General features: G+C 38.8%; 1 protein-coding gene and 1 non-coding gene across 2 annotated transcripts; both read left to right on the forward strand.

The window, feature by feature from the left end:
- Positions 1-3,180: 3,180 nt before the first annotated feature.
- Positions 3,181-3,252, forward strand: trnah-gug (transfer RNA histidin (anticodon GUG)). The gene has a single exon. It is a non-coding gene; the product is annotated as a tRNA-His (tRNA).
- A 420-nt stretch (positions 3,253-3,672) lies between these two features.
- Positions 3,673-24,187, forward strand: tbc1d25 (TBC1 domain family, member 25). The gene is made up of 7 exons (XM_051654150.1): positions 3,673-4,036; positions 6,649-6,758; positions 6,949-7,103; positions 10,841-10,965; positions 12,299-12,487; positions 20,658-20,933; positions 21,043-24,187. The coding sequence occupies exons 1-7, from the start codon at positions 3,992-3,994 to the stop codon at positions 22,759-22,761; spliced, it is 2,619 nt and encodes an 872-aa protein (XP_051510110.1). The 5' UTR covers positions 3,673-3,991; the 3' UTR covers positions 22,762-24,187.
- The last annotated feature ends 1,410 nt before the right edge of the window (positions 24,188-25,597 follow it).

Below are 25,597 nucleotides of genomic sequence, written 5' to 3' on the forward strand. Positions count from 1 at the left end.
TTTTCAAACAAGTTTCTCTCATCATTTGGGGCAGTGGTAGCTCAGTGGTTAAGGCTCTGGGTTACTGATCAGAAGGTCGGGGGTTCAAGCCCCAGCACCGCCAAGATGCCACTGTTGGGCCCTTGAGCAAGGCCCTTGACCCTATCTGCTCCAGGGGCGCTGTATCATGGCTGACCCTGCACTCTGACCCCAGCCTAGCTGGGATATGTGAAAAAGAAGAATTTCACTGTATATGTGCAAATGTGTGATGAATAAAGATAAATTAAATTATTTACTCAACCTTGTGTCATCCCAGATGTGTATGACTTTCTTTCTTCTGCAGAATACCAATGAAGACATTTAGAAGGAAAGCTCAGCTCTATAGATTCATACAAAGCAACTGAATGGTGGCCAGACCTTTGAAGCTACAAAATTGCATAAAGGCAGCATATAAGTAATCCACAAGACTCCAGTCTTCTGGACTCCATGTCTTCTGAAGCGATATGATAGGTGTGGGTGAGAAACAGATATTTTTAAATAAATGTTTAAATCCTTTTTTTACTATAAATCTCCACTTTCACTTTCTGTCACATTCTGAAAGTGAAAGTGGAGATTTATAGAAAAAAAACTAACAAAACCTCGCCATAGAGACAGGCAGACACAGACAGACCTGGCTACCGAAAGAAGAGAGGCTGTCCCCCCACTGCACACAAAATGAAATGGAAACAGAACTGCACTTTTTAACAACATGCCCTAATTGGACAAGTGTTTGGTATCATTTTTTTTTAAATGATATAGATTATGATAAATTCTGAGACTCAGCCTAAGAAACTGCTGAAAGAAAAGAAGGAAAAAAAAAAAAAATGAGCCAAAAATGTACTTTTTAAAAAAAATTGTTTTATTATTGTTCAGATTTTACATTATATATCTCTGGGAGTAAATAAGGTGGCTCCGAAAGCTGCTTTTGTTTTGTTCCCAATCATGTCCACTTCAAATGAGAAAAATGTTGTGTTGATGTGACATCAACCTCTCTAAACAAATAAAAAATAATAATTGTACATAAGATCTAATTACATAAACAACAAACACAACAATGATTAAAGGTTTGCATAGCATGCAGACATGAATTTAGTAATGAGATTTCACCAAATGAGTGCCTTTTGACTCCGTGAGTCTGCATCATTGAGTCTGTGTCATGTACTTGGCGACATCTACTGGTGGCCATATGTAACATTGTGCTTCGTGTGGATTATCTAATGATCTATGCATCTGATTAACTTGTGTGTGGGCTCATTTCAGTGGCGGATTTAGGCATAGGCGACATGGGCAGTTGCCCGGGGCAGCAGCACGAGGCACCCACACAGCCAACTTTGGGGGTGTGTTGAAACGGGTTTCGCCCAGGGCACCATACAAGTAATGTTATGTGAAATTTTATGTTCTGTTTATTTATCGTGAAGTTATAAGCAAAATGTGGCACATAAGCAACACTAACATAATGATCAAAGACATATAATTAGCTATTACCAGTAGTGTAGTCAAGGGCATTTGCAGGCATACGCCATATGCCCACCTATCTTTCTTAGGATTTTGCATGTGCCCACCTGAAATAAGTGATGATACATATGGCCACTGGAATATCGAGTAGTCTTTTAACCCGGAACTTTTTCAGTCTACCAACGCCATTTTTCATTTTACCATTTACCATTTTTCAGTCACATGTCCTCAGCTGACAGCTTCATTGAATTCTACCCGCTCAACACCAGTTTCATGTACAACAGTAAAGAGAAGACTCAGGGGTGCAGGCCTTATGGGAAGAATTGCAAAGAAAAAGACACTTTTGAAACAGAAAAACAAAAAGAAAAGGTTAGAGTGGGCAAAGAAACACAGACATTGGACAACAGATAATTGGAAAAGAGTGTTATGGATCTTAACCCCATTGAGCTTTTGTGGGATCACAAAATTAATTTAATAAATTCACAGTATGCCCACCTCTTCAGACACTACTACACCACTGGCTATTACTTGCTATATTTTTGACTCTTAGTAAAAACAAATAGGCTGGTTGTCTTCAACTCTTTGAGAGCTTTCCAACAACATATGACACTGATTACAATAATATGTACAGTGCATTTTTTTTTTTTTTTTTTTAATAAATGATCAAAACGGAGCACTTCTGATTTGTCTGCAGATTTCAAAGCACTTGTTCAGTTTTGGTCATAATGCCTTCATGCATTGTAAAGTAGAGCTTCTAAGCTTTCAAACGATACCTATTTTGTTTTGGTCAAGACTGTAGTTTTTAATATTTTGACAATTTATTTTTTCTCAAGGGCCCATCCGAGCTTAAAGGTCTTTACCACAACTTTCACACCTTCCCACGTGGACCGGTGTTAGAGTTCATGTTATATTGTAGTGGAGGTCTTTATATTATGTTTACTTAATTGTTGCAGGGCATATCACAGATCATTTCTGTTTGCAGGTATACTTCTTGTTCTTCTTTGTCTTATACTTTAAATTTTTCCATTGACTTACTTTATTAGACGAGACAAGACTCTGTTCTATTAGTTTCAGGACTTAGTCCACGGGTATATCTTTAGAATGATTTACTCAATATACATATCTAATCAAACGTTTCATTTCTGTATTATTGCATTTATTCAATGTTTTATTTGATTTTTATTTGATTTATTGGTTTACAAAATTAAAGTTGTTATTCCTTCAACAAATCATCTGATTTATTGCAGTTATTTCCATCTGCTGGATCATCATGCATCAATATGTATGTACAGAATATTTACTATGCTTTGGCAATGTAAACTTCTTTTTCTTGAGTCTAGACAGAGAGAGAGACGCGGAAGAGCCGATTTACTGGCGCAGATTCTGGAATTACAGTTAACAAAATATTGTTTATTGATTTAATTTTTTCATCTGTATGGACTGATTACATAATGTTAACTGGTTTTAACAAATCAGTGAACTCATTATTTTTTAGCCACTTTATTCTTAAACTTAACGCTCTAACAGTTCTGTTAGCATGCAATATAGTTACCATATTTTTATTTTTTTTAACCACATTTAAGACTTCTTGTATTTTAAGATATTTAAAACTTTTTATAGCTTTAAATATTGAAGTACATTTGCCCGTAGCCTATGTACCATCATGCTGACTGAATCCTTCGTTGTATGTCAACTGCTGAGTTGCATGCCGTGATCGTATAGTGGTTAGTACTCTGCGTTGTGGCCGCAGCAACCCCGGTTCGAATCCGGGTCACGGCAGATAAATAAGGCAGAAGTATTTTGTTTATGCCATTTACAATTAAACACATCTGACATATATTACATTAAAATATTTATTTATGTAGTAAAAGTGTTTGTTTGCGTAAAAATATTTCCTTTAACATATCTAATGGTATGAGACTGATTGCATGTATTAGCGTATAGCATTTCAACTATTTGATTTAAGGGAGGAATTCGTTTTTGTTTTTTTTAAATGCAAAAACGACAGCATTTTTCTTCTTACAGCCGCTGCATTTCTCTTCATTAAAGTGCATTTTGTGTTGCACATCATATATTCCCTCATAAGTCCAATGATGTAATGCAAATGTGACGTCATATCCTGTTTTTCAAAGTGGGTCGAGGCAGCAGTGGTCCGATTTCACCTCGAAAGGCTTCGCTGTGGCAGCTGCAAAGGCAATGTTCTCTAGTAGTCCATGTTTTATTAAATAAAGTTATGCATATTGGTAACTCCCCGAAGTACTGCGATACAATTGTTAAGTTTCTACATACTAGCTGTCGTTAAAATATTTTATTCATTGGGGCTTTTATTTTGAAATTTGTCAGCAGGGTATTGTTTATGAGTGTCTTACTAACGTAATTTTCACCGTACCTGCCGAAGCAGTAACAGAAGGCAAAACGGGTACCCGCATCCATTGTTATTTATTTCACTTTATCTCCTGGATGACGACAACTCATCTCTGAACAGAAAACCCCCCTCCACCAAAGCGGACTACCCACCATGTCGGCTGAGGAGGAGAGGGGGGTAGTTCGTGTCAAAGTCAAGGTGAGAAATTGGGGGGTTTGAGCGGCGTGTTGACTGGAGAGACCCCAATCACACGCAGAGCAACACAGCAGGATGGAAACAGTTACTCACAGCAGACCAGACAGTCCAGCAGACATTGTTGCTTTCATCTCGTGGAGCGTTTATCAGCCCTATACTTCCTTTTCATCAATGTGCTTACATGACGTCTTTGTTGTTTACACATCGTGACTGCCTTATAAGTGCATTCTCTTCATAATGTATCGTGGTCATATTGTCTGCATTCTTAAATGACATGTTATTATAATCATTTATGTAGATATTTACTAAAAAAGCGCTTTATGTGAGTTTGGTAATATTGTTTTGCTCACATAAGGAAGTTATATATAATGTAGCCACTATATTTGTTCGACAGAATAGTGTGTGTGTGTGTGTGTGTGTGTGTGTGTGTGTGTGTGTGTGTGTGTGTATGTGTGTGTATGTATTCGTTTCAGTTGGTGGAGTCGGTTACGTCGTTAAGATAAACAATAAGTGAGTTAAATTTAAACAAAGACCTATGATTATTGTGAGTCATATGTGCGCTTAAGCGTCACATGATCAACCAGCCTGCCACGAAGTGTCTCACTTGATTTCCAGTCATTTCTCAGAGGTACAGTGTACTTTTATGAATAAATAAAGCCACGTGGCCAATGTAGCTATAAGTCGAATGTATTATTTCAAATGTTGTCATCCGAGGAACGACATAAATGATCTGGGGGCCCGGATAGTACACGCTGAGTACAACGGGGCTAAAGGCACTTTTGATGTAATTTTTTTCTATCAAAACAATAAACAGCAAAAAAAAAAACAAACACAGTACTTTCCTAAACACCTGTTTGTCACAATACACTACAAAAATGTATAGAGTTTGATTTTGAGGACATTTGATCTAATATTTTATCATTGAAATGTTGCGAATTTATGTAGCAAATGAGAATCCCTGAAATGATCACATTTATTTTGAGACCAATTTTTTCTGTCTTTTTCAGTTTTGTTCAAGGTGATTAAATCAATAGTTTTTTAATAACTGTCCAATAAGTGAAAGGATAGTATTTGGGGTATAAAGCGCCCCCTGTTGCAGGGGCTTAAGGCCCCTATAAAACTCTGTTTTTCTTATTTGGGGAGATTAGATTTGTTATGAAGTCTGTTCAAAGTGGGTTCACATTGATTGATCCAATCAAAATCAAGATTAATTTGTTTGTAGAATACTTGAGATGTTATAAAATGCCAAATGTGATTGAAAGTAACAGGAAATGTTGCACCCTTTTTCCGAAGTGGTTATTTTGAATAAGCATTATCTTAATTTGTTCCTCAATAAAAGCATCTTAAAGTTGAAAATGTTTACCCTAAAACTACTGTCCCTATATTTACACAATATCACAATAACACCCCTGGGGGCCTCAAGTTTGGGGTAAAAGGCTCCTTTGCCACCTTTAAGAAAAACAACAAAAAAATGTTTTAATCCAGACAACCTTCCGTTATTATTTATTTTCACATTCAGCAAATGTCTTTGAGACGTTTATGATTTATGTATTTAAATCTGATCTTTTAAAGGTGTTTATGAGATATGAATGCAATGCTTTCCAGATGAAATGCTCTTAAATAGACATCTCTTAGATGTACTTGTTCAACTTATGGCATAATGTTGATTGCAACAAAAATTCGGTTTGTCCCTCATTAAAATAAGCAAAAATCATGGTTACAATATGTAACATGGAAGTGGATGGGGCCACCCCATAAAGGTTGAAATTACACACTGTTTCAAAAATTACCTACACTACATTACCTGTTTACATGACTTATTGTGATAAAATCGCTATAAAATCAGTAACCATGTCTGTGTAAAGTTATGTCCAATATTACACCTTGTGGCTATTATTTTGAAACTGTGTGCCTTTTACGGTAACCATGATTTATTTTTTTTAAAAGGGAAGAGTCAGAACTATTTTTTGTGGTAATCAACGTTATGCCACAAAAGGTGTCAATTGAGCTTAACTTGTATTTAACCTGGAACATTCCTTTAAGAGCAGATGGGTGGTAAACATTTGTTTCTCTAGAGATAAGGATTTTGGTCAATTAATTGAATAAAATCAAAGTGAACTTGTGGTTAACCAAATAACATGGTACTGGCAATGGTCATATAGTTTTGTATAATAAATTGTAGGTTTAGTGTGAACCTCAACAGATGTGCTGCACATGGGACAGATGACCTTGCAGTGCTGTGTTGCAGGTGTTTCAGCTCATGATAGTAAAGTTCAAAGTAATCTGTTTAGCCACAACCAGTTTTCTCAAGGGTTATCAGGTTCAAAGGTAGTGGCAGTTCGACAGAGACTCGACAGGCACAAGTCTTCCTGAATAAAGAAATCATCACCTTATCTGAGAAATTTGCATTTCAAGGGATTTTTTTTAGTGATTTGCATTGTAGCAACCAAAGATTAAGCTAATTCACAAATTGTGCAATATTTTCCTTTCCTCTCTCTCTCTCTCTCTCTCTCTCTCTCTCTCTCTCTCTCTCTCTCTCTCTCTCACATTTTCTCTCTCTCTCCTTTCATTCCCTCTTGCACAAGTCTTAATTTTCTTTGTTTGTGTGCTCACAGAAGTGTGAAGGAGTGTTGCCAGTGGAGTTCCGGTCTTTTGCTGTTGATCCTCAAATAACCTCATTAGAGGTGTTGCAGCATATCCTAATTCGAGCCTTTGAGCTAAATGGGTGTGTGTAATTTCTAAATCATGCTGATTTTACGGTCCATTTAATTAACTGTTTTTTATTTATTTTATTCTTTTAGATCTTTTAATTGAAGTATTTGCTTGATAAACAATCCCATTTTGATGGTTACCCAATAGCATTTACAGATCAATAAATTGCAGCGAATATAAATTATTTCCTCTGGTCCTTGTAGGAAACGAAACTTTGGGATTAGTTACCTGTCCCGTGACCGCGGAGGTGTGGAGGTCTATGTGTCTCTGCTTTCTGACTGGGATTTAGATGCAGCGTTTGTCAGTGCAGCAAAGCCATTTCTCCAGCTCAAGATGGACATCAAAACATCAGAAGACAGTGAGTGAACTGCACATCCTCCTATCTGAAGGGTATTAAATGTCTGCCAGTCACAGTAGATCCTGAAAATCTTCAGCTACTCTGTCTTTCAGGTTGGAGATTTTCCCTCATGAGTTCTCCATTTTAACCATTCATTATCCATGAATCAATAATCATCAATTATAAAAAATAAAAAAAAATTATAATAATTTAAATGATTAATAAACTAATAATATTAATTATTTGTATTGGTGCAAAACAATGCAGTAAATTACAGTTCTAAATAGCAGTTCTTTCCTGCAAGCCCACCAAAGAAAGGTGAGAGGAAAAATTAAATAGATCCAGTCTAGACTTCAATAAAATACAGATTTTTAATTGGCTAGATTTACATTCAAAACTGCACAAGGAGATGAGGTAGGAACAGCAGGTATTTTGCACTGTGATTTTGCAAGTATGTGAAAACATATGGGTGCCTCTTATCAGTTTTATGTGACTATTTGTAAGTGGTTTGGCTAAAAGCAGTTTTATTCAAATGATTATTAAACCAAATGGTTATATATATATCAGCCGCGGGCTGTGCATTTTAAGTCTAGGCCTTAAGTGTGATTCATGTCATTAAGAAAACACAGTTTCACAATGAATAAGACGCCATATTCCTATCATACATTATGTGGCAGTCAACTAGTAATACCAATTGACATTTTAAAAACACGTCCACGCATGAAAGCCAGAACTTGAAACGACACTTAATGTTCAAGCAAGCCTAATTTTAACTGCAGCATGACTGTTTTGTGAAATGAACATCTCCCAAACAGACATTCAAAAATCATAATTTTTCATATGAATCTACCAAGGAGGTCTATAATACCTGGAAAATCGATCTAATAATATTTGCGATTTAAATGTTGCTTGCAATAAATTTCGTTGGTGTGTTTGGCTTCCCATAGTTATGCTGCGTTCCATTCAAGTTGGATGTGGGATATTCCTACTTGATATCTCCAACCATAAATGCATTCCATTCCTCGATATTCGGAACTGCATTTGTGCTTCAGGTGTATGATTATCAAAAGAGATTATAATGTTTTATATACATTTGTTAAACAAGCTTTAATATCATGTAATGTGGAAACAAACTCATTTATCGATATTACTTAATAAAGTGAATGTTTATCACTTACTTTGTATATCTCCCTGAGTGTTGACATGTTTGTGTGACATCATGCCCCTGCATCTCGGAGCTGAGAATTTCTGCACGAGCCTACAAGTTGTAATTCTGACTTCAAGATGCATTCCACTGCACTTTTCCTAGTAGGAAGTTGTAAAATCTGACTTTCCGAGTTGAATGGAACTCAACACTACTTTTCAAAACTTGATCCGACACTGAATGTTCAAGCAGCCTAATTTACACTTAGAAAACTCCTGATGTTGCTATAACAATGCAAAAAGCACTTACCAATTTACTTGAAGTGAAAATCAGTCCTCCTTTCCTGATTAATAAATTAAGCAATCACATGGTCATGCAGAACATCTCCTGTTTGCAAATAAATCAATCTGATTGGCTGATGAATCTGACAGTCTGACTTTAGTTGCTCATTCATTTGCACTGTTGAGGGATTCTGTGGAAATTCTGAAGGCCTGAGGGGGTGGAGCTCAGACTCACACGCTGCTTCAGGCATTTGATTTGTGAAACAGTTGTCACACTTTGCTTGTAAGCATCAAGAAATACATTCTGACTGGATAAACTTTTCTTTTTTCTCTATTTGTTTGTAGATTAATTAAGAGTGGAAAGTGATTAAAAATACATAGGCAAAAAGGTGATTGAGAATGAAAGGATGAAAAATATTTATTTATTTGGCATGTTAGGCCAGCAGAGAAGACTTTGCTGGCCCTGAGAATTCGCCACTGATATATACAGGTGCTGGTCATATAATTAGAATATCATCAAAAAGTTGATTTATTTCACTAATTCCATTCAAAAAGTGAAACTTGTATATTATATTCATTCATTACACACAGACTGATATATTTCAAATGTTTATTTCTTTTAATTTTGATGATTATAACTGACAACTAAGGAAAATCCCAAATTCAGTATCTCAGAAAATTAGAATATTGTGAAAAGGTTCAATATTGAAGACACCTGGTGCCACACTCTAATCAGCTAATTAACTCAAAACACCTGCAAAGGCCTTTAAATGGTCTCTCAGTCTAGTTCTGTACGCTACACAACCATGGGGAAGACTGCTGACTTGACAGTTGTCCAAAAGACGACCATTGACACGTTTCACAAGGAGGGCAAGACACAAAAGGTCATTGCAAAAGAGGCTGGCTGTTCACAGAGCTCTGTGTCCAAGCACATTAATAGAGAGGCGAAGGGAAGGAAAAGATGTGGTAGAAAAAAGTGTACAAGCAATAGGGATAACCGCACCCTGGAGAGGATTGTGAAACAAAACCCATTCAAAAACGTGGGGGAGATTCACAAAGAGTGGACTGCAGCTGGAGTCAGTGCTTCAAGAACCACTACGCACAGACGTATGCAAGACATGGGTTTCAGCTGTCGCATTCCTTGTGTCAAGCCACTCTTGAACAACAGACAGCGTCTGAAGCGTCTCGCCTGGGCTAAAGACAAAAAGGACTGGACTGCTGCTGAGTGGTCCAAAGTTATGTTCTCTGATGAAAGTAAATTTTGCATTTCCTTTGGAAATCAGGGTCCCAGAGTCTGGAGGAAGAGAGGAGAGGCACACAATCCACGTTGCTTGAGGTCCAGTGTAAAGTTTCCACAGTCAGTGATGGTTTGGGGTGCCATATCATCTGCTGGTGTTGGTCCACTGTGTCTGAGGTCCAAGGTCAACGCAGCCGTATACCAGGATGTTTTAGAGCACTTCATGCTTCCTGCTGCTGACCAACTTTATGGAGATGCAGATTTCATTTTCCAACAGGACTTGGCACCTGCACACAGTGCCAAAGCAACCAGTATCTGGTTTAAGGACCATGGTATCCCTGTTCTTAATTGGCCAGCAAACTCGCCTGACCTTAACCCCATAGAAAATCTATGGGGTATTGTGAAGAGGAAGATGCGATATGCCAGACCCAACAATGCAGAAGAGCTGAAGGCCACTATCAGAGCAACCTGGGCTCTCATAACACCCGAGCAGTGCCACAGACTGATCGACTCCATGCCACGCCGCATTGCTGCAGTAATTCAGGCAAAAGGAGCCCCAACTAAGTATTGAGTGCTGTACATGCTCATACTTTTCATGTTCATACTTTTCAGTTGGCCAAGATTTCTAAAAATCCTTTCTTTGTATTGGTCTTAAGTAATATTCTAATTTTCTGAGATACTGAATTTGGGATTTTCCTTAGTTGTCAGTTATAATCATCAAAATTAAAAGAAATAAACATTTGAAATATATCAGTCTGTGAGTAATGAATGAATATAATATACAAGTTTCACTTTTTGAATGGAATTAGTGAAATCAACTTTTTGATGATATTCTAATTATATGACCAGCACCTGTGTGTATATATATATATATGGGTAATTCAAGTTATTCTGAAATTTATTGTATAATAGAGTGCATTTCTTGATTATGCATACTCTTTTCAGTAAGTTGTTTTGTGGTTTTTACAAGCTATCTTTATTGGACAAAAAATATCATTTTAAAATAATATTTTGCATTGACCTTTAATTAGGTCTACGCCTGTCTGCTGTGCTGTTTTCTGTCCTATAATATTCATGTTTCTGTATTCTTTCTAAGGTCCTATACTAGAGGATTGGGACATAATCAGCCCGAAGGATGTAATTGGTTCTGACCAGCTGCAGGGAGAGAAGAGATCGCTGGCATCTGCTGCACTTCCCTTCACACAGTCGCTGCTATCCCAGGTCACTCATGATGTTCTTCACCCTGTCAGCCAGCTGTTTTACCAGCCAGTCTCTGCTGCGTTCAGTCAAGTTCACCATCCGCAGCCTTTATACAGTAATTAATGGCAATTGCCCTCCAAAAATTACAGGCAATAGATATTTCAGGAGTCCTTGGAGGTGTAAGCAGGATTGATCTTTTAAAAAACATTGCATCTTTTGTGCTGATACGACAGACTAAATGGCCCGAAATACTTCTGGAGGAGTTCTAATTCATTCTTTCTTCAGGAGTAAAAAAAAGTTCTAAACAGCTCAGCAATGGTATACTGTTTGTGAACATTCAGACATCTGCCACACCTCTGTGGGAGATGTTTAGAAGTACATTTAAACATGAGGACGCTACATATAAAACCTTAAAAATGTGTTATCAATAGGGAGCCTGGGTAGCTCAGTGAGTAAATACGCTGACTACCACCCCTGGAGTTTGAATCCAGGGCATGCTGAGTGTTTCCAGCCAGGTCACCTAAGCAACCTCCTCGTGGTCACGGTGGGGCACGTGGTGAGTTGTGCGCAGAGGCAACTGAGATTGGTCCTCCGGGATTGAAGCGAGTCACTAGGCCACCACGAGGACTTAGAGCGCATTGGGAATTGGGCATTCCAAATTGGGGAGAAAATAAATAGTTTGGTTATCAATGACTTTATGCCTCATAAGTCTATAAGTAGAATTCACATGAGGTCAGTAAAAAACCACTCGATGATGTTTTAAAGTAATATACTGTAAATACAGTGGAAAATGTTTAATTTGTCTTGTTTACATTCAATTCATGACGCTAATGCACTAACACGCTATATGCGGCCATAATTTTCACCGGTTACACTTTGTTATTGTAATTTATGATGACACTGATACTACTGGAAAGATGGGTGTATAAAAGTGTTGATGTGCTGAATAAAGACAAAAGAATGATGAAAGGCTTACTTTGGGAAAATGTGTTTAGCAGCCGGTAAGAATTTTTCCTAAAAGTTCGCCCCGCGAGCTGTTACGAACCACCGAAATGAATGCAAAAACGCCTTCTTTTTGACCAGATTTTGTTCTAAATGACATCACACACATTAGTTCTTTACTTTCGTATAAAGTATATCGGGGCCTTAACTGATTTACTGATGTGAAGATTTGAGCAATAGATGTAAAAGGTAATATTTGCTGCAATTCACTGAAAGCGATGGTTTATTTAATCTTGTATCAGATATTTGATGCTCTAGTAATGTTTCTTAGCACTACAGATTTTGCTAGAGGTCTGTCTATACAAATAGTGATCATTTCAGTTCCTCACTTTTTACCTTCTCACCCATTCAGGTGGGTCGTACTCTATCACGGGTGCAGCAGGCCTTAAGCTGGTCCTATGGGGAAGAGGTGAAACCATTCAAGCCCCCTTTAAGTGATGCTGAATTCCACAGTTACCTGAATAGTCAAGGTCAGCTGACACGACCAGAAGAACTTAGACTTCGTATCTATCATGGAGGGGTTGAGCCATCCTTACGCAAGGTAACCAGACTACCATACAATTGCTTGACTAAGCTTCCATGAGAAGATGATTAAATCATTGTAATATACCAAGACCTTTCCAAAGGCATTTTTGTAGGATACATTAACATAATATTTTTCATTCGCACCATTCAGTTAATGAAGTGCTTTTTTTAAATGCGATATCCAAAAATGTTAACCACATAGACCGTAGCAGCCAGTGATGTGTCTTAGTACAGTTGAAGTCAGAAGTTTACATACACCTTAGCCACAAACTTAGTTTTTCATAATTCCTGACATTTAATCATAGAAAACATTCCCTGTCTTAGGTCAGTTAGGATCACTAATTTAAAGAATGTGAAATGTCAGAATAATAGTAGAGATAATGATTTATTTCAGCTTTCATTTCTTTCATCACATTCCCAGTGGGTCAGAAGTTTACATACACTTTGTTAGTATTTGGTAGCATTGCTTTTAAATTGTTTAACTTTGGTCAAACATTTTGGGTAGCCTTTCACAAGCTTCTCACAATAAGTTGCTGGAATTTTGGCCCATTCCTCCAGACAGAACTGGTGTAACTGTGTCAGGATTGCAGGCTCCTTGCTCCCACATGCTTTTTCAGTTCTGCCAACAAATTTTCTATCGGATTGAGGTCAGGGCTTTATGGCCACAACTTTGGAGGTATGCTTGGGGTCATTGTCCATTTGGAAGATCCATTTGCGACTGAGCTTTAACTTCCTGGCTGATATCTTGAGATGTTGCTTGAATATATCCACATAATTTTCCTTCCTCATGATGCCATCTATTTTGAGAAGTGTAGCAGTCCTCCTGCAGCAAAGCACCCCCACAACATGATGCTATCACCCCCATGCTCCACGGTTGGGATGGTGTTCTTCGGCTTGCAAGCCTCACCCTTTTTCCACCAAACATAACGATGGTCATAATGGCCAAACTGTTCAGTTGTTCAGTTCATCAGACCAGAGAAGATTTCTCCAAAAAGTAAGATCTTTGTCCTCATGTGCACTTGCAAACTGTAGTCTGGCTTTTTTTTATGGCAGTTTTGGAGCAGTGGCTTCTTCCTTGCTGAGTAGCCTTTCAGGTTATGTCGATATAGGACTCGTTTTACTGTGGATATAGATACTTGTCTTCCTGTTTCCTCCATCTTCACAAGGTCTTTTGCTGTTGTTCTGGTATTGATTTGCACTTTTCGCACCAAACTATGTTCCTCTCTAGCAGAATGCATCTCTTTCCTGTGCGGTATGATGGCTGCGTGGTCCCATGGCGTTTATACTTGTGTACTGTTGTTTGTACAGATGAACGTGGTACCTTCAGGTGTTTGGAAATTGCTCCCAAGGATGAACCAGACTTGTGGAGGTCCACAATTGTTTTGTTTTTTTTTTGTTTTTTTTGAGGTCTTGGCTGATTTCCTTTGATTTTCCCATGATGTCAAGCAAAGAGGCACTGAGTTTGAAGGTAGGCCTAAAATACATCCACAGGTACACCTCTAATTGACTCTAATTAGGCTATCAGAAGCTAATTGGCTAATTGCCTAAAGGCTTAACATCATTTTCTACAATTTTCCAAGATGCTTAAAAGCACAGTTTACTTAGTTTATATAAACTTCTGACCCACTGGAATTGTGATATAGTTAATTAAAAGTGAAACAATCTGTCTGTAAACAATTGTTGGAAAAATTACTCATGTCATGCACAAAGTAGATGTCCTAAACGACTTGCCAAAACTGTAGTTTGCTAATATGAAATCTGTAGAGTGGTTAAATTAGTTTTAATGATTTCAACCAAAGTGTATGTAAACTTCTGACTTCAACTGTATATCAGCTGTAAGAATCTACTGAGAATTTAGAAATGTAGACCTTCAGTTTATATTTATTCAACCCTAGAATGCATATGCAATAGGGCTGGGCAATTATGCAAAGTTTATAAAAAAAATAAAAAAAAATACTGCGATATCCAATTACATCGCCCTCCCAGTTGAGGGATCGGTGAATATTCTTGCTTTATTGATTTTGCTTTAAAAATTCAATTAATTTATTAAAACACAAAAAACTTAAACCAAAGATATTTCTAAATTGCACTTAAAGCAATTAAAATAACGAAGTGGTTGAAAAATCGTATAGGCTATAACCACCCTTCCATTTGCCTTAATGTAAGTATCTGTCTACAACAGTGGAAAATTACTAATATACAGGTGCATCTCAATAAATTAGAATGTCGTGGAAAAGTTCATTTATTTCAGTAATTCAACTCAAATTGTGAAACTCGTTTATTAAATAAATTAAATGCACACAGACTGAAGTAGTTTAAGTCTTTGGTTCTTTTAATTGTGATGATTTTGGCTAACATTTAACAAAAACCCACCAATTCACTATCTCAAAAAATTAGAATATTTTGACATGCCAATCAGCTAATCAACTCAAAACACCTGCAAAGGTTTCCTGAGCCTTCAAAATGGTCTCTCAGTTTGGTTCACTAGGCTACACAATCATGGGGAAGACTGCTGATCTGACAGTTGTCCAGAAGACAATCATTGACACCCTTCACAAGGAGGGTAAGCCACAAACATTCATTGCCAAAGAAGCTGGCTGTTCACAGAGTGCTGTATCCAAGCATGTTAACAAAGTTGAGTGGAAGGAAAAAGTGTGGAAGAAAAAGATGCACAACCAACCGAGAGAACCGCAGCCTTATGATTGTCAAGCAAAATCGATTCAAGAATTTGGGTGAACTTCACAAGGAATGGACTGAGGCTGGGGTCAAGGCATCAAGAGCCACCACACACAGACATGTCAAGGAATATGGCTACAGTTGTCGTATTCCTCTTGTTAAGCCACTCCTGAACCACAGACAACGTCAGAGGCGTCTTACCTGGGCTAAGGAGAAGAAGAACTGGACTGTTGCCCAGTGGTCCAAAGTCCTCTTTTCAGATGAGAGCAAGTTTTGTGTTTCATTTGGAAACCAAGGTCCTAGAGTCTGGAGGAAGGGTGGAGAAGCTCATAGCCCAAGTTGCTTGAAGTCCAGTGTTAAGTTTCCACAGTCTGTGATGATTTGGGGTGCAATGTCATCTGCTGGTGTTGGTCCAGTGTGTTTTTTTTTGAAAACCAGTCACTGCACCCGTTTACCAAGAAATTTGAGCACTTCATGCTTCCTTCTGCTGACCAGCTTTTTAAAGATGCTGATTTCATTTTCCAGCAGGATTTGGCACCTGCCCATACTGCCAAAAGCACCAAAAGTTGGTTAAATGACCATGGTGTTGGTGTGCTTGACTGGCCAGCAAACTCACCAGACCTGAACCCCATAGAGAATCTATGGGGTATTGTCAAGAGGAAAATGAGAAACAAGAGACCAAAAAATGCAGATGAGCTGAAGGCCACTGTCAAAGAAACCTGGGCTTCCATACCACCACAGCAGTGCCACAAACTGATCACCTCCATGCCACGCTGAATTGAGGCAGTAATTAAAGCAAAAGGAGCCCCTACCAAGTATTGAGTACATATACAGTAAATGAACATACTTTCCAGAAGGCCAACAATTCACTAAAAATGTTTTTTTTATTGGTCTTATGATGTATTCTAATTTTTTGAGATAGTGAATTGGTGGGTTTTTGTTAAATGTCAGCCAAAATCATCACAATTAAAAGAACCAAAGACTTAAACTACTTCAGTCTGTGTGCATTGAATTTATTTAAAACGCGAGTTTCACAATTTGAGTTGAATTACTGAAATAAATGAACTTTTCCACGACATTCTAATTTATTGAGATGCACCTGTAAATTAATATCAAAAACACAATTTTAAATGTAAACAATAATAATAATAATAATAATTTAAACATAAATCAATTTTAGGTTCAAGGTGAACTTGTTTAGGTTGTATACATATGTCTAGGATATAAAATGACCCTGCCGAGTTGCGTTCAAAATGCATGTTAAGCCCGAACTGCCCAGTGGAAATAAAGCAAACTAAACTTGCATGTGCTGAGATGGACTGAGGCATTCTTATAGACAACACTATTCTTGCAAACAGCTTTCAGACAACTGAAACAGAAAAGAAAGAGTGATAACCCTTTACATGCACGTGTTCCACGAGACAAGCTCCCGCTGCACACACAAACAAACAGCGCATCACAGACGTGCATCGACGGCTTTTCTTTCACCTGTTCTTCAAAATATAATAAAGTGTGTTTCTTCAAGCACTTGTCTTTGTGTCTAACAGCAGTTATTGTCACATGTCATGAAGTCTTGCATTTAGCCCACCACAGTGGCGAGTAGATGAGGAAAATTACCCACCATGCGCATGATAGAGGCAACCCGCATTTGGTGGGTGCTAATTTCAATATTTGGTGACTTCTCTGCTCCATTGTTTGTAATTTCCGATATTGTCGATCATCGTCTGTCAGTGATTGTCACATTTAGTATTGGGATAATTGTCAGATATTGTCAATATATCATTACATCATCCCTTCGCCCAGCCCTAATATGCAACATTACCCCCATAAAATACATATGTGGATCTAAAGAGACCTAGTTGTCATTGAATGGACGTACAACACATTCTTTCATTGCAGTGTTTGTCATTCACTCACATGTCTAGTTATTGGAGCATAGCCTGACAAAACTTAAGGACAATATATAAATACCAATATATACCTGTTCCTTCTTTATTAGAGGGTTGGGAGGGTTTAAAGAAGTGGCCTCGTGTTGTATGTACAGCCACAAACCACACGTTGTCCATAAACTCTGTAAGGACATCGCGACTTTTGAACACAGTTCACCATCAAGACATATATCTGGTGCTGGGGGCCTTCAGAACATCACCAGTTCAAAGCCTATATGTAGAGGCTAATGAACTATCTCTAGAGCACAGATGTCTCAAATTAACCCTGCAATGCACAACAAAATTAAAGACCAACAAAGGACATCAATCATATCATGCAATCTTCTCACCCCAATTTTCATATCTGTATGAGAGAAAACCAAGGCATATCCATCCTCCTGGCCTACAGATTAAATCTCATCTAGAAAACATAAAAGTTGACTAAGCATACTGGAACGGATATAAACTCAGCAAAAAAAGAAACGTCCTTTTTTCAGGACACTGTATTTTAAAGATAATTTTGTAAAAATTCAAATAACTTTACAGATCTTTATTGTAAAGGGTTTAAACAATGTTTGCTCCATGCTTGTTCAATGAACCATAAACAATTCATGAACATGCACCTGTGGAATGTTCATTAAGACACTAACAGCTTACAGACGGTAGGCAATTAAGGTCACAGTTATAAAAACTTAGGACACTAAAGAGACCTTTCTACTGACTTTGAAAAACACCATAAGAAAGATGCCCAGGGTCCCTGCTCATCTGCGAGAACGTGCCTTAGTATTCTGCATGGTGGCATGAGGACTGCAGATGTGGCCATGGCAATAAATTGCAATGTCTGTACTGTGAGACACCTAAGACAGCACTACAGGGAGACAGGAAGGACAGCTGATCATCCTCGCAGTGGCAGACCACGTGTAACAACACCTGCACAGGATCGGTGCATCCGAATATCACACCTGCGGGTCAGGTACAGGATGGCAACAACAACTGCACGAGTTACACCAGGAACGCACAATCCCTCCATCAGTGCTCAGACTGTCCACAATAGGCTGAGAGAGGCTGGATTGAGAGCTTGTAGGCCTGTTGTAAGGCAGGTCCTTACCAGACATCACTGGCAACAATGTCGCCTATGGGTACAAACCCACCTTCGTTGGACCAGACAGGACTGGCAAAAAGTGCTCTTCACTGATGAGTCGCAGTTTTGTCTCACAAAAGGTGATAGTCGGACTCACGTTTATCATCGAAGTAATGAGTGTTACACCGAGGCCTGTACTCTGGAGCAGGATCGATTTGGAGGTGGAGGGTCCGTCATGGTCTGGGGCAGTATGTCACAGCATCATTGGACTGAGCTTGTTGTCATTGTAGGCAATCTCAATGCTGTACGTTACAGGAAAGATATCCTCCTCCCTCATGTGGTACCTTTACTGCAGGCTCATCCTGACATGACCCTCCAGCATGACAATGCCATCAGCCATACTGCTCGTTCTGTGCATGATTTCCTGCAAGACAGGAATGTCAGTGTTCTGCCATGGCCAGCAAAGAGCCTGGATCTCAATCCCATTGAGCACGTCTGAGACCTATTGGATCAGAGGGTGAGGGCTAGAGCCATTCCCCCCAGAAATGTCCGGGAACTTGCAAGTGCCTTGGTGGAAGAGTGGGGTAACATCTCACAGCAAGAACTGGCAAATCTGGAGCAGTCCAAGAGGAGATGTACTACAGTAGTTAATGCTGCTGGTGGCCACACCAGATACTGAATGTTACTTTTGATTTTGAACCCCCCTTTGTTCAGAGACACATTATTTCATTTCTGTTAGTCACATGTCTGTGAAACTTGTTCAGTTTATGTCTTAGTTGTTGAATCTTTTTATGTTCATACAAATATTTACACATGTTAATTTTGCTGAAAATAAAAGCAGTTGAAATTGAGAGGACATTTCTTTTTTTGCTGAGTTTATTTCTGCAATATCCCACCCTGATATCTCAAAAAAACAAAAATAATCCTAGATTTAACAAGAAACAAAAAATCTGAAACCCATCTGAATGGATACCTTCAACAACTCCTGGATATCAAAGAGATGTTTCCATCACACACACCTATATATACAGATGGATCGAAGTCTGGAGATCATGTGTCGGCTGTATGTGTGATCAATCACCTAAAAAGCGTAATTAGGATCCCCAATCAGAGTTCAATTTTTACAGCAGAGGCCAATGCTTTTATTCTAGCACTGGATCACATTAAAACCTCATGACAGAGATATTTCTTAATAATAATAACAGATTCAAAATCATGCCTTCAAGCTCTTGCACCACTCAAAAATGTAAAGATTTTAACCAAATTGTCAGCTCTGGAGGCACAGAATTTTAATATTTACTTTTGCTGGGTACTGAATGGGATCAATGCATTTCAAACAAATTGCATGAAATCAACCTTGTAGTGGGCAAAAGACACATCTTTAATTTCAGTAATTTGCTGGGATCAGATCATTTACACCTGTTGCCGAATAGGACATTCCAGACTCGCACATACATTGATCAGTCACAACATTAAAACCACCTGCCTAATATTGTGTAGGTCCCCCTCGTGCTGCCAAAACAGCACCAACCCGCATCTCAGAACAGCATTCTGAGATGCTGTTCTTCTCACCACAATTGTACACAGCGGTTATCTGAGTTACTGTAGACTTTTTCAGTTCGAACCAGTCTAGCCATTCTCTGTTGACCTCTCTCATCAACAAGGCATTTCCATCCACAGAACTGCCGCTCACTGGATGTTTTTTATTTTTGGTACCATTCAGAGTAAATTCTAGAGTGTGTTGTGTGTGACAACCCCAGGAGATCAGCCGTTACAGAAATACTCAAACCAGCCCATCTGGCACCAACAATCATCCATGCAATTATCTAATTAGCCAATCGTGTGGCAGCAGTGCATAAAATCATGCAGATACGGATCAGGAGCTTCAGTTAATGTTCACATCAACCATCATAATGGGGGGGAAAATTTGGTCTCAGTGATTTGGAGCGTGGCATGATTTTTTGCTATTTTAGTGGAGTACCCATGTCAGCTGAGCCTTGAGTGTGTGCTTGTCATCTGTGTCACTACATTTTGGTATCAGACACAGTGAAGAAGATCTGCAAAGTTCCCATACTTGTATTCGCCTTTTCAAATTTTCCGATTGGACTGTTATTTCCTTTTAAAGCTAGTCTTTGTCTTTGGATCATTGGAATCCCAACTTAATACCAGCTGTAAATAGAGTATAAAATGACTGCAGCCTGAGCTAGCAAATGCTATAGAATGACTTCTGGCGGAAGTTGCACCCACGTCCGTTTCCCCAGTCAGACCCCCAGGAAAGAAATATTCCCCTAGATTTTTACAAAGTCAGTTCACATGATCAAAGATGCTTAATTGAGGAATTCCTGGAGTGTCAAATCAAAAGACCATTTCATGTTGAAATTATATTCAAAAAGCCATGTCTTTATGGACGCACATATGCATTTTAGTGTTAAATGTTAAATATTGTAAAAATGCTCTTTAGTTTGTCTAATGGTTTCTCCATCTCTGGGATTTCATGACAGGTTGTATGGCGGTATCTCCTTAATGTGTACCCAGATGGTCTTACGGGGCAAGAGAGAATGGACTACATGAAGAGGAAGACGAGGGAGTACGACCAGCTGAAGAGCGAGTGGAAGGCACGTGTCAGCCCTGAGGATCTGGAGTTCATCCGGGGAAATGTTTTGAAGGATGTTCTTAGAACGGACCGAACGCATCCTTACTATGCGGGCTCAGAGGACAGCCCACATCTCACAGCCTTGACAGACCTTCTCACCACCTTTGCTATTACACACCCACAGGTAAGCACACAGTTGTACCCATTGATTATACCAGGCGTGTGTCTGTCATCACACTCCTGTGTAATAAACTGTACATCTGTAATAAACTGTACATGTTCTGCTTTCGCAGGTGTCTTATTGCCAAGGCATGAGTGATATTGCCTCGCCAATTCTCGCCGTCATGGACAACGAAGCTCATGCTTTCATCTGCTTCTGTGGCATTATGAAACGCCTTGAAGGCAACTTCCGCCCTGACGGACAACTCATGTCCATCAAATTCCAGCATCTCAAGTTGCTACTACAGTATTCAGACCCTGAGTTTTATGCCTACCTTGTCTCTAAAGGTGCAGACGACCTGTTTTTCTGTTACCGCTGGTTACTTCTGGAACTGAAGCGGGAGTTTGCTTTTGATGATGCTCTACGAATGCTGGAGGTCACCTGGAGCTCCTTGCCACCTGACCCACCTGAGACAGAGGTGGAGCTTCTTGGGCCACTGCTTGAAACAGATCAGTGCACCAGTTCACAGAATGTTCCTCAGAATTTGGAAATGGAGGAGATGGAGGCAGGAATGGAACAGGCGGAAAGGCAGAGGAGACGCCACATGCTCAGACCATCTCGAGAAGAGGCAGATGGGGGACGTCAACTGGATATAGAGGAGGAGAAGGGGTCCCGGAGGGAAGCCGAGGGAGAGTATAGTATGGATAATGTGGTGAAGAGTAATGTGACAACTCCAGCTCCCCCCTTCGAGAAACAGGCCAGTTTTGGGGACTTTAAGTACTATAGCAGTCGTAACAAGGATAGTTTTGAGGTGAATGAGAATGACTGCTCTGATCCCACATTATCTCAAGTGCAGTTTCAGTCTGCACACTCCACATTGCCATTCTCGGTCCGCCAGTCCACAGAGGAAAGCGAGGAGGACCCTGGAGAGAAAGAACCTCTTATCTTGTCATTTCCAGGGCAGAGAGACTCTCCAAATGGACAGGCAGCTTCTCCAGCATCATCTCATCCTTCCAGTCTGCCAAACTGGAAATCTAGCTCCACTCAGTCACTGGAAGCATCTAATTCTCCATCCAGCTGGAGAACAGCATCTCCTGATGTCCTATCTAAATGCATATCCTCATCATCATGCGGGGAAAAAATAGTGTCTCCTGATAAAGCATCTGGTGGTTTTGCATCCTCACAAGTAGTATTAAATGGAACTGGTAGTCAGTCCCCATCAGTGGTCCCAGGGAAATCATTACTGGCATCTCCATCAGGTTATAATGGTTCGCTTCTCTCTTCCCCAGTTTTAACTTTTGGCAAGTCACCGTCTTTGTCCAAACCATTCTCCAGCAATCTCTCCTCGCCGTGCAAACCCACTGGGATTGACACAAGCTCTCCAAACACTAACAAACCAGAAGGAGGTGGAATTAAACCCTGCTCGCTTCCCCCTCCACAAGAGTTTGGGAAAGGGAATCCCTTTATGCTATTCCTTTGTCTCTCTATCCTACTGGAGCACCGTGATCACATCGTTAAAAACAGCCTGGATTATAATGAGCTGGCCATGCACTTTGACCGCCTTGTCCGTCGCCACAACCTCGGGCGTATTCTGCAGCGAGCTAAATCCCTCTTCGCAGACTACCTGCTGAGTGAGGTATGGGACTCGGAGGAAGGAGATGAGGTCAGCATGGACTCCCCGACTACAGCTGCGGCATCTCCCCAGACGCCCACCACTAGACCCCCTTTCCTCAGTGTACAGCCCTCTCAGGGTACCTTCCCGAATTCAACCTATAATCTGGCTAATACCATTCCCTCCCCAACAACTCCCATAGTTTCTCTCCCTCAGCTTCCTGATTCTGTGCACTGGTAGTTTATCTCCAGCAATCAACTTCAACCACAAACAGATTCGTAATAGACGTTTTACCATACCTTGCCGAGTCACAGCACACCTTTTGTGCTTTACACATGCTTTATGGAACTTGCTTTATGTTTAAAACCAAAGCTGGGTTACTTTCTTATTTTCTTTTTTGCCTTATCTAACCCTCTATTTCATCGTACTGTATCCTTTTTATTGCACTTTATAATTTGTCCTGTGAAAGGGACAGGCCTGTTTGTGTCTCATTTCTCTTTGTAAATAACACTTCGGCACTGCACATTATGAACATGTAAAACCTCTTTATATTAGCCTCACTTATCTGAGACAAAGTAACAAATGTATGCTGTTATTTATTTATGTATGTGCAATCTTGATTTTTGATGAACATGATCTCATCGACTTTCTCTGAGGTTATCACAGCTGTTATGGCAGGAAGGAGAATTTTTACTCAAGTAAAGCTTTTAAAACACCCTTTGAAATTTGTTTGAAATATTGCCAGTGTATTTGGTATCATGATAATTGTCCAGTGTGCTTTATGAAAACCTTAAGCCTTGACCTTTGTATGTACAAAACATTTGACCCGATCCTTTGACTTTCAGTATGAGATGAAGGTGCTGACATGTTATCTAGTGTCCCATCAATGTGAAACCTTCAATTGAAGTAGGACATTTTGAGAGTAGGTAACATTCAGTAACAATCTTGAATTGCTCAGAGCAGTTCTCTGAACTGCTGTTAGGACTCTCCTCTTCTCTAGTGTAGAACAGCTGTTTTACATGTAAGCTGTAGACCTTTGGTAAAGCACCAATCCTACTAGGGTCTACATCTTTTAGATATTTCCCTGCAGTCCTGCATTTATATATTTTAAGTCTCTTGCAGTCTAATAAAGTTGAGGTTAATGTACTGTACATGAACAGACAGTACTGTTAACACTGTTGTGAACGATGGATGTTGATTTGGTTTCACTTATCCTTGCCTTTGTGGGAAAAGTGCCTCATTTCAGTAAATTGAAAATGTTGTCTCTTATTTAGGTATATATAATTTAATTGTGTTAATCTATCATCCACCAAAGGCTTGTCTGTTCATTCGTTGCTATAGCGACTTTGTTTTCAAGAGACAACAGTCAAGGAGGATCCCTGCTGATTAAAACAAAACGGCAGAGTATTATAAGTGTTTGAAGCCTTTAAGCAGACTGCTGTTCGAAGGAAACTTTCTGCACTTGTTCTTTATGTCTTAATACCAAGTGTTCTTTTTCCATTTATTCTTATAAGTACTAAAATTATAATTTATCTGCACATGGACCAAAAAAGGATTTTCCTGGAAAGTGCAACAGTTATGAGTTCATCTCATGAGTGTTATGTTTAAAACATGTATGGTGTATGTTACTATGATTTTGTTTGGTTATTAATGATAGTATTCTTTACTCATACTCCTGGAGAGATTTACTGAATTGAATGCTTGCAATACTCCCAATTTGTACAATAAATTCACTAAATATTGATGGTCTTTGATAAATCACTCTTCTTTTATAAATCTTGCAGCTTTATAAAAATAAACTTTTAAATATTACCCTTCACATAGAGTTTCGTAATTATCAATAAATTAAAAGGTTTGAATTTTCCACTTTCAAAACAAACTGATTAAATGGATAGTGGATGTAACACCTTGGTTTGCCATAAGTCTGCAAGTGGTAATGGTACACTAGCCCTCTAAAACATAAAATGTCTTAATTTACTTTAAAAAATACCAAGCAGCTTTAACTTAATGCCAACATTTGAAGAGGTGTCTGTGGGGAGTTTGGCAGAGTTTAAGGAATATTCCAGGTTCAATACAAGTTAAGCTCAATCAACAGCATTTGTGGCATAAAGTTGATTGAATGACTCGTCCCTCCTTCTCTTCAAAAAAAGTAAAAATCGAAGTTGCAGTGAAGCACTTACAATGGAACTGAATGGGGCCACTAATTGGTTCCATTTAAAGGGAGAAATGTGAAGCTTACAATTTTATAAAAGCACTTACATTAATTCTTCTGTTAAAACTCATGTATTATTTGAGCTGTAAAGTTGTTTAAATCATCTTTTTACAGTCATTTTAAGGTTTGTTGACATTGTCATGGAAACAAAGTTGTAAAATTGGCTTTACCTTTACACAGAAAAGGTTAGTGAGTGATTTTATTACACTAAAATCATTTTAACACACATAGTTTATGTCTTGTGGCTATAATTTTGAAACTGTGAATATTTTAATGTTTACAGATTGGCCCCATTCACTTCCATTGTAAGTGCCTTACTGTAACCCAGATTTGAGCTTTTTTGAAAAGGAGGGACGAGTAAAAATAAATGTTTGTGGTAATCAATATGATGCCACAAATGCTGTCGATTGAGCTTAACTTGTTTTGAACCCAGAATGGACCGTAAGTAGACGCATAGCATGGTAAACTTGAATGGCGGTGAATAAAGGACAACAGCAAATTTAATTTTCGCTTACCCGTTTGCTCCAACAGCAAAAGTAAAAAAATTATGACTATGCTTTCACAGCTTTGCAAAGGAAGATCAAAATATACAGCGCTGGTTAACATCAGTAAGAAGAGAGAAACAGGCCAAATTTTCTGTCACTCCCTCATCGCAGCTATGGTAACTGTTTTTTTTTTAAACATATTCCAGGTTATACATTTACAAAAATTTTACATTTTTTAAATTGGAAACATAAAAAGTTTGCTACATTTACGTTGTTAAAGAAGGCGGAAACGCGTCATAATAGGTCTCTGAAAAGGGTCCATTCCTTTAAAGGTGCTGTAAGTGATTTTAACAGTTCTGGAACTTCCACAAGACAGTTC

The sequence above is a fragment of the Myxocyprinus asiaticus genome, chromosome 24 (genome assembly GCF_019703515.2).
Source record: "Myxocyprinus asiaticus isolate MX2 ecotype Aquarium Trade chromosome 24, UBuf_Myxa_2, whole genome shotgun sequence".
Classification (NCBI taxonomy): Eukaryota; Metazoa; Chordata; class Actinopteri; order Cypriniformes; family Catostomidae; genus Myxocyprinus; species Myxocyprinus asiaticus.

Bases quoted from the DNA above. Each gene is read 5' to 3' on its own strand.
- tbc1d25 (XM_051654150.1), top strand. From the start codon at position 3,992: ATGTCGGCTGAGGAGGAGAGGGGGGTAGTTCGTGTCAAAGTCAAG. The intron at 10,966-12,298 runs GTCACTCATGAT...TCACCCATTCAG, and splicing joins CACAGTCGCTGCTATCCCAG to GTGGGTCGTACTCTATCACG. The intron at 12,488-20,657 runs GTAACCAGACTA...ATTTCATGACAG, and splicing joins TTGAGCCATCCTTACGCAAG to GTTGTATGGCGGTATCTCCT.